Here is a 9,946-nt window from a genome sequence, read left to right as displayed (position 1 = left end):
GACCGGAACCCAACCGTGACCTCCAGGTTCAGAGGTCGAAGTTCAACCCCGAGCCACCCTGGCGGGGCGGGACAGGACAGGACGTTGGGTTCTGTGGGCCGTTGATGGGTCGGGGAACAGTGGCCGCCATGTCCCGAGCGCACAGCCACGTGGGCGTGCAGGGCGCTCACTTGTGTGGTCCCCCGGGAACGTGGGGGTCCCCACCCCTTTGGGAACCTCTTGGCGGTGGGGCGGCCCGGAATCGCCCGGCGGCAGGTGCGGGTGGACCGGGCCTCCCGGCGCCCCCTCCCCCCCACCCCGCATAGTGCGCAGGGCGCGGGGGTCGCGTTTCCCAAAGGCCTGCGTCCTGCCCCGGGAGCCGGGCGGCAGGAGCCAGTTTGGGTCCCGCTCGCCCGCCCCGAGCAGCTGTGACCCCCGAGTCAGACGGACCGCCGTCTCCCGAAAGCCGTGGGGCGCCCCCTGCTGTCCTCGGGGGGAAGTGCGGCCGCGCGGCCCGGCAGCCGGGCCCCTGCCATTCCTCGCTTTCTCCGCCTCCTCTCGCCTCCCGTCTCACCCCGGACCCGGTCCCCGCACCCCCATCCCGCCTGCGGGCCTCGCGGGTGGGTTCCTGTTCGGAGGCTCCGCCCGCATCCGCCCCGGCCGGTGGGGATGCCGCCTGCAGCTCGGCCGCGCGTTCCGGGAGCCTTGTTTGGCGCCCAGGCCCCCGCGCTCATCCCTGTCACGTTTATTTATTTATTTATCTCTATGTTTTTGATTTCAGAGAGAGGGAGAGGGAGAGTTAGAAAGATCAATGATGAGACTCGTGGATCGGCTGCCTCCTGCACGCCCCGCCGTGGGGACCGTGCCCTTCACTGGGAATCGAACCGGGGACCTCCCACTCCGCAGGCCGGCGCTCTATCCACTGAACCACACCGGCCAGGGCCACTTAAAAAATTAAAGAAAATATATTTCTTTAATGATTTCAGAAAGGAAGGGAGAAGGAGAGATAGGAACACCAATGATGAGAGAGAATCATGGATTGGCTGCCTCCTGCCCTCTCCCCACTGGGGATGGAGCCCGCATCCCGGGCACGTGCCCTTGGCCGGAATCGAACTGGGGACCTCCCACTCCGTAGGCCGACGCTCTATCCATTGATCCACACTGGCAAGGGCTAATTTTTTTTTAACAAAAGCAAAGTTTTATTACAGAAAAGCTCACTGCAGCAGGGAGGGGGCCCAAGAGGGTTGCCCTCCTGTCACATTTAAAGAAATGTTTGCATTTTTATTGATGTCAGACAGGAAGGGAGAGAGAGAGAGAAACATCAGTGAGGAGGGGAGAATCATTCATTGGCTGCCTCCTGCACGGCCCACAGCGGGGATCGAGCCCGCAACCCGGGCTCGTGCCTGACCACGGAGCCACGCTGGCTGGGCTAGGCCTGTTACATTTTATTGTAATTACTGCTTATCACTCCACGGCACTGAAAGTTTCTTGAGGTTAGGGATGGTGTTTTGTGCGTTTGAGTCTGGCACCTGGGAAGAGCTAAGTAAATGCATCTAATGTATAAGTAACATGCAGGTGGTCTGTGTCACACGTGTAAACGAGAAATGGGACCCGGAATCGCAGATCGCAGCCTTATTGAGACCTCCCAGGGCTTCTCGGGCCCGCGCTCACACTCAAGCAGGTGCTCAGACTCAAGCGTGCATCACTAGCACCCGCAGGGCTTGAAACACTGCGGGGCCCTGAACCCACACTGTGTAGTAAGTCCGGGTGGAACCAAGAATTTTAATTTCTAACTAGTTTCCAGCTGATGCTGATGCTGTTGGCCCAGGGTCATGGCTTGCAACCAAGGCTTTAGGGAAAATATAATTTTCTTTTACCATCTCTGTTTACTTCTTCGCCAGCAATGGCTTTAGGTTTCCAAATTTGCCTGCAATAACACTTTTATCCAACGGCCTGGGATAATTACAGAACTCGTTGCTACGACATTGAAAAGATCTTTTCCTTGCAGAGGAATTATGTAGTTCCCGTCCTAGGTGCTGTGGGATGTTGACTGTACGATGTCAAAGGAAAAATGTAAAAAACAAGGGGGCCCTCTTGTGGTGACCATCGCAATTCAGAAACCAAGAATCCAAGCTCCTTCCATCAGGGACCCAGCCTGGGGACAGGCATCATTTTTTTTTTCCTTTTTTTTTTTATTGCTTAAAGTATTACAAAGGGTATTACATATGTGTCCTTTTTTTCCCCCCTGCCCTTGACAATCCTCTGGCCTCCCCTACTCCCCAGTGTCTTATGTCCATTGGTTATGCTTATATGCATGCATACAAGTCCTTCGGTTGATCTCTTATCCCCCTCCCTCCTGCCCCCCAACCCTCCCCGGCCTTCCCGCTGCAGTTTGACAATCTGTTTGAGGCAGCTCTGCCTCTGTATCTATTATTGTTCATAAGTTTATAATGGTCTCTATTATCCATGAATGAGTGAGATCATGTGGTATTTTTCCTTCACTGACTGGCTTATTTCACTTAGCATAATGCTCTCCAGCTCCATCCAAGGCATCATTTCTGATCGATGGTGCAGCACTGGGAGAGCTGGTGCCGCCTGCTAATCATCACGTATCCTGCTTCCTTCCTCTTACCTGACACCTCCCTTCCCCGCGGTGTGGCATCGCTTACCGGGTCGCAGTGCTGGGTAATTTGGCCACACCTGTGTTTCCCTTGGTAGTTACGTCGTCTCAGAACTCTGATTCCTCTCTGGGGTCAAGAGTTTGTGAGAAGATTGTATTTGATACTTATTCATTTCGTCAGGGTTGAATATTCTTTGTCATTTTTCAATTTAGGTGTTATAAATGGTTGAATAACCACGGATTATTTCTGGACCTGACTGGTTTATAACTTCAGAAGAAACAATGGGAAGCCAAGAATTTATTGTGAGTCTTTGTTCTTCCTTCCACAGTTTACAAATGTTGCTAGAGTTGCCAGATTGAGAAAAACAAAATAAAACAGAAAACCCCCAAACAAACAACCCCCCCCCCCCCAAAAAAACCCGAAACCTAAAAGCAGGACGTTGCGTTACATTTGGATTTTAGAAAAACAGTGAAAGTTTTTAGTATAAGTGTGTGTGTCTCAAGTGTTGCCCTGTATTTTAACCGGCAGCCCTATCTCTTGTCGCCTATTCACATTATTATACAAAGTCCTTTGGAACAAAATCTCAGGAAGCTTGGGACCAGGGAATAGTCTCTTTCTTGAAGAACTGACGTGCCTCCTAAGTGCATCCGTGGTCTCAAATTGTTTGGTCTCAGGATCCTTTCCTACTCTTGAAAATTATTGAGGACCCTACGAATTTCTGACTATGGGGCTTATAGCGATGTCTTTCATATTAGAAATTATAACAACATTTTAAAAATACTTATTTACTAAAAATAATAAACTCATTACGTTTAACGTAAGTTACATTTTTGAAGAAAATAGCTACATTTTCCAGAAACAATAACAAAGAAACATTGACAAGAGTAGCATTGATGTACATTTTCTGCATGTCCCTTTAACATTGGATTCAATTCTCAGCTCTGCTGCTGCATGCAATCGGAAATGGAATCTTACACTGTTGCACATAAATAACCGGCACTTAACTCCACTGTGCTTCCCGGAAGGAATGAGAGGAAGGAGGCAAGTGGCAAGTAGCTTCATGAGGATAGTCCTGACCTCACAGACCCCTGGGAAGTCTTGGGGACCTCCAGGCGTCCCTGCACAGATCATGCGTGCTGTGTAACCAGCACATTTTCCTGTTCCCGATGATGACGAAGAAGCTAAAAATTATGCTTGTTACCAGTTGACTTCAGTTTTTATTTAGAATTTACTTCTCCTTTCTCCACCCTCTTGCCTTTTGCTGCCTAGTTTCTTTTTTTTAATGGATTTATTTTGTTATTGTTATGCTATCTGTGCTATTATATTGGTAAAAGATGTCCTAAGTCTATTTTTTGGTAGAAGGGTATGAAATATGTAACGTTTAACATCCATATATAGAAATCATTTCTTCACTTTGTGCTTTTGGAAATAGGTACTGTATACTCATCAAAAGGCGAAGAAGTCAAAAGTGTGGCAAGATGGAATTTTGAAGATGGCTCACCTAGGAAACAAAGTAAGTGCAAAGCAGCCAGGCAGAATCCGAAGCTGTTTAGTTTCAGGAACTGCAGTCTGTACGAGGCCATGCCCCATGGAGAGGGCCAGTCCCACAGTGGGCATCTCCATGTTCAAGTCATGTTATTGTCCTTTTTTTAATTGAACTTATTGGGGTAACATTGGTTAATTCTTCTCATTTAAATAGATGAATGTTTAGCCTTCCCCCTCCTACATTTTTTATTCATTTGTCTTAAACTAATAAATTCATTCACTGTCTGATGCTATTCTGTGTACTTTTTTCTTTATATTGTTCCTATTTGGTTAGGGTCAAGTCTTCAAAATCTTACAGATTTAGTCTTATATTAAAACTAGTGGCTCGGTGCACAGATTCGTGCACATTGAAAGGAAATTAATTAGAAGAAATATTTTAATATCACTTTTTGCTCTTTCTCTATAATAGAAGTGTTAACCAAATTCACGATCGACAATGACAGATCGAAGCACACGCGTGCGATTGGCGCCAGCGAGAGCTTTAATGTATCACACGTGCGCGAGTCAACGTTTATTTTTAAATTGCCAGTGCGTGTCATATGTACCGGTCGGGCGGTCACTTAGCCTTTTATATATGTAGAAGGCATCTAATTGGATTCTGAATATCCATCATGCTTCTTGTGATACAAAATCATACTATTGAGGTCAGGCTAGTGGTGTCCACTTTATCTTCAGTTGTCACGTGTTTATTGTATGCATTGTACACCTTACACTGGAAGGTGATAGGAAAACAAGATGCATGCAAGGTAGCCCCAGAGATTGTCTGGCCCAGGAAAGGTAACGATGTGAGTCTCTCCTCAGCCGCTGCTTCCCCTGCTTCTCTTGCACTCGTAATGCCTTTTCTCCGTCTGTCCAGATCTTACCGTCTCCCATTAATGGCGTCATCACCCAACAAGCATATTGCTGGTGGGCGGTGGGGACAGTGAGGTCAGCCGTGGAGTCGGCGTGAAGAGCTGTCATGCCAGGCAGGCCTCGCTGGCGGCCCGGCTCTCCGCCTGGTGGGTGTGTAACCTGGGCAGGTTATTCAGCCTCTGGGCCTCTAGTGTCTTTCTAAATGGGACAGTGACACTTTGTGACCTTGTCCTGAGGGTTAAACGAGGAACATGTAAACCTCTAGCAAGCTGCCTGGCTCTTTGTCGGCAGGCGTCTCTGTCAGCAAGCGTCTCTGTCGGCAGGCGTCTCTGTCAGCAGGCATCGGATGGTAACTGTTACCGCAGTTTCTGTTGTTAGGGGACTTCTATCTACGAGCATGAGGATCGTACTCTGTACAGGTATATGTTCAGGGCTCTGATTACAGAGGATGGACATCAAACTCTCACTCTGGTTTAGGAATCTTTCCAGATGAAGGGTTTGCCTTGAACACAGAATTGGTAGGTTGTGGGAAGAGGGGCCGTAGATGGTGCCATAGCTGCAACACGGAGGTACAGAACAGTAGGCAGTATGAGGGGAGCTACAGGCACAGGCTGTGGCCGGAGCGAGGCCCGTGTTGGGCAGTGGCAGCAGGAGAGCGTGATGGACGGAGAGCGCAGCTCGAGGAGCAGGGAGAACTGAGCAGAAGAGTGACGACCATGTTCCATGTTAGGACATTATTTTGGCAACAGTGTCAAACAGAACCTTTAAGTTCTGAAGGATGAAAGTCAGACTGGACTGAGGGAGACAGTTGTAGTGAAGGGACAGCAGTAATATGGGCACAAAGTGATGGGGTCTAAGTGAGAGGGGTGACTAGTGAGACCTTAGGAAAAGATCATAGAATCTTAAGGTCTCGATACGGAAGGTAAGGAGGCTCCAAAATCAGCTTCCGGTTTCTGTATGGTTAACGTACTAGTCAGGGTATCTCCAAAAAGAACGCCAGAATGGAGGGAACTCAGATGTTGAGCTCCGTTTTGAACGCACTGAATTTCAGGTCATGGAAACAGTCAGGTGACCGGCGTGGGGACCTGGGACTCAGGAGCATCCGGGCCGCTGAAGGGAGTGTGTGGCTTTTGGGTGATGCTTGCAGCTCTGGAGTGGATTCATTGGTTCATTTATTCCACAGTTTTTGAGCTTCTGTTCTGAGTTACACACTGTTCTGAGGGATGCCGCAGGGAGCAAAGATAAACCCCTGACCGTGGCGGTCACATGAGGAGACGGACCAGCATGTCCAGTGGGTTAGGCAAACCACCGGGAGGAGGGGAGCAAGGGTGAGGTGGACACAGAAGGGCCTCTGGGGCCTTCCTGGTCACTGTGAGGACTTTTGCTCTCATTCTGTGGGGCTGTGGCGACCGAGGAAGGATTGAGCAGAGATGTGACACCGTGTGATTTGTGTGGAGGATGATGTTCAGGGTGGGGTACAGGCTGTAACTGGGAGAGGAGAGAGCCCTTGCAAACACCCGTTTTTTAACAGCTTTACTGACATATAATTCACACACTTTTTTAAAAAAAATTTATTGATTTCAGAACAGAAGGAGAGGTAGAGAGCGAGATAGAAAGAATGAGAGAGAGGATCATTGACCGGCTGCCTCCTGCACGCCCCACACCGGGGATCGAGCCCACAACCTGGGCATGTGCCCCGACCGGGAATCAAACTGTGACCTCCTGGTTCATAGGTTGACAACCATTGAGCCACACTGGCCAGGCCACACACTTTCAATTCACCCATTTAGAGTACACAGTTCAGTGGGTCTTAGTCTATTCACAGAGCTTTGCAATCACCAGGATATAACTTTAGGGCATTTTTGTCACCCCCCCCCAAAAATCTCATACCCATGGGGAGTCACCACTCAGTACGTGACCCAGCCCTAAGCAGCCACTGATCTACTCGCTGCTGGGAGCTGTGCCTGTTCTGCCTGACATGTGACTACAGTCCCAGCCCATGCCGACCTCTGCCAGCTTCTTGTGATGTCATGCTTCAGTGTCCACCCATGTTGACTGTATCAATGCTGAGTCATGTTCTGTTGGATGGATTTCCCACATTTTCCTTATCCATTCGTCAGCTGACATACATTCGAGTTGTTTCCTCTTTTGGGCTGTTAGGGATAACGCTGGTGTGAACGTCTGTGTGCAAGCTTTTTGAAAACATGTTTTTCATTTCTCTGCTACCCAGGTGTGGGATTGCTGGGTGTGGTCACTCTGTGTTGAATTGTTTGAGGAACGGCCAGACTCCCCAAGTGATGGGAACAGCAGTATTGAAAGGGCTGGTGGCGGAACTGCTGCGAATGGCTAGAGACACAAGGAGAGATCTCCTTGGCTCCCTTTTCCCTGTCCCCCTGCACAAGCTCTGTGAGGACCTCACACACAGTGACGTCCTGCACGCCCTTGTCCTCGTCCTGATCCCCCCCGACTGCAGCAGTCTTCACACGCCCCGTCTGTGTGCTGCCCAGCTCCACCCCAAGATCAGGGTGGGGACTAACTTTAGTTTCTCGTGTGCCTTCGAAGCTCTCTTCACAGAGTGAGTGACGTTGGAGACAGACACACTTCGTCATCCACGTTAACAAAGTGGGTGGTCCTTTCCTGCCGCTTCCCGCACGCCCCACACTGGGGTTGGAGCCCACAACCCGGGCATGTGCCCTGACCGGGAATCGAACGGTGACTTGGGTCACATGTCGACAACCACTGAGCCACACTGGCTGGGCGATCCTTTCCTTACATGGTTTGCTTACAGAACAGTCTTAGATTTTCTATTGAAGATGTTTAAGAAAAGCAGAATTATGTTGTGCTCCATTTTAACATTTATTTTGTTTTAATATAGGCGATTTTATATGATGACAAAGGAGAACGCTTGGAGAGTTTATTTCTGACGCGCCTTGAGGTATTTTAATGTGTCTGTCTTATTTTTTTAAATTGTTACTTGTTGATTTTAGAGAGGAAGGAGTGAGAGAGGGAGAGAGAATATTGATCTGTTGTTCCACCATTCATGCATTCTTTGGTTGATTGTTAAATGTGCCCTGACGGGGGATCGCCCCCGAAGCCGTGGTGGATCAGGACAATCTCTAACCGCCTGAGCTGCCTGGCCAGGGGGTGTCTACCGCATTTTTAAGTATTGTTTTAAGGTATCTCTTTAAGAATTTTAAAAATATATATATTTTATTGATTTTTTTACAGAGAGGAAGGGAGAGGGATAGAGTTAGAAACATTGATGAGAGAGAAACATCGATCAGCTGCCTCCTGCACACCCCCTACTGGGGATGTGCCCACAACCAAGACACATGCCCTTGACCAGACTCGAACCTGGGACCTTTCAGTCCGCAGGCCGACGCTCTATCCACTGAGCCAAACCGGTCAGGGCTCTTTAAGTATTTTTTTACAAATGTTAAAAAGTATAGTCAAGACACTAATACTAATAATTGTAGTGAGTGTTTCCTGAGCACTTATTATTAGCCAGATTCTGTGCTAAAAGCTCTTAGGTGTTGTCTGATTTGATGTTTATGTAGCCCTGTGGTTGCAGGTTAGGCGTGCTGCACTGAAGCTTAGGTAGCCTGCCCACATTTGCGTGGCCGTGGTGGGGCTGGGGTGAGCCCAGGCGTGACTCTAGTCCGGCTCTATTATGTGGTTTTGGTAGGCAGAGAACCACAGTGGGAACTGTTTTGTGGAATTATTCCTACTTAAAATCTTGTCTCATGCGTTGTTCCTGTGTTTTTCCCTGTTGGAGGAGAAGGGAGGGGAACTAAAGGCATTTTTAGTGTAATGAGTAAGGATAACGGGTTGTGCATTCCAGGTCATTTCCCACTTTCAGACACACCTGCAGCTCAGCCGTGTGTCTGACTCTGCTGTGGCACCAGGCGTGGGCAGACGCTGGGCGGGGATGGGCTGCGCCCTGGGAAGATGCCCAGCCGTTAGTGCAGTGACTGAAGTGTTAGGGTGCATCTTGTCATTGTGCTGGTTTGGACCATGGTATTAAATCTACTTTTAAATTTTACATGACACTAATAGTGCTTGTGCTATTTCTATCTTTATCAAAAGAGGGTCTAAAAGCACTGTTTTAATAGGTGATTCATTGGTGGTAACTGTTATTATTTCATTTAGAATAATTTAATTAAGCACATTCTCTGTGATAATACACAGATTTTTATCAACTAGGTTGATTTTTTTTTTATGCTGCAGTCCGAGCTGGTGGCAAGCACTATACTTAGCTGATTAAGATGCTTTTTTTTGAATATAATTGTTTAAGCAACTACTAATTTATAATAGTATTTAATTTGTGATATTTAAAGATATATAATTGACATTTAATAGCTCTGATTTTTAAAAATTACATTTAGTTGTATGGATTCTAAAAGAGGTCCTTGCTTCTGTCTGAATCCTCAGCAAATAACAAAGGACCTCACCTAGGTCCCCAGTGTGTTTGTTGAGTAAATGAGTTAATGAAACTTTTGTTGTATTATTCTTTTTTGTGCGTGTTGGTACTTAACTAGTACACAATAATACATAAAGGAGTTGTTATTGATTGATTCACTCAATAACTATTGAATATCCATTGTGAGTTACTAGTGCTATAAGCTCACAAGAACACATAGGCCATCCAGGAATTGGGTGTGTGTGATTTTGACTTTCATTCTTTAACGTCTAGGTAAAACCTGGAGACAGCTTAGAAAGTGAGCGATACTTAATCACAGTGGAGGAGGCTAGAGCTGCTGGAAGCACAGCTGTTAGCCAGGAGGACATTCAGGAAGCACGAGGGTCCCGTCCACCGCGGTCCATGCCCTGCAGCCGGTCCCTCGGGTGTCAGCCTGCCGGTTTGAAAAGGAAGTTTACTGTAAGTGTCTCTGTGAAAATAATGAATCAACATATACCTATGTTTCATTTCAAGAAGTCGTGAATTTTGA

The 9,946-nt window shown here is 47.8% G+C and overlaps 1 protein-coding gene across 1 annotated transcript in view; it reads left to right on the top strand.

Moving 5' to 3' along the window:
- The first annotated feature begins 2,852 nt into the window (after positions 1 to 2,852).
- Positions 2,853 to 9,946, top strand: part of ZGRF1 (zinc finger GRF-type containing 1) — a 49,910-nt gene continuing 42,816 nt past the window's right edge. The window contains exons 1-4 of the mRNA XM_070417041.1: positions 2,853 to 2,902; positions 4,033 to 4,113; positions 7,873 to 7,932; positions 9,691 to 9,876. Of these exons, the coding sequence (XP_070273142.1) occupies positions 2,882 to 2,902; positions 4,033 to 4,113; positions 7,873 to 7,932; positions 9,691 to 9,876 (348 nt within the window). The 5' untranslated portion in view covers positions 2,853 to 2,881. The remainder of the gene's footprint in view (positions 2,903 to 4,032; positions 4,114 to 7,872; positions 7,933 to 9,690; positions 9,877 to 9,946) is intronic.

Source organism: Myotis yumanensis, unplaced genomic scaffold (assembly GCF_028538775.1).
Source record: "Myotis yumanensis isolate MYYU_CA2020_CCGP unplaced genomic scaffold, mMyoYum1.0.hap1 SCAF_5, whole genome shotgun sequence".
NCBI lineage: Eukaryota > Metazoa > Chordata > Mammalia > Chiroptera > Vespertilionidae > Myotis > Myotis yumanensis.
Note: the sequence above shows the minus strand (reverse complement) of the source record. Positions and strands in the feature narration are given on the sequence as shown.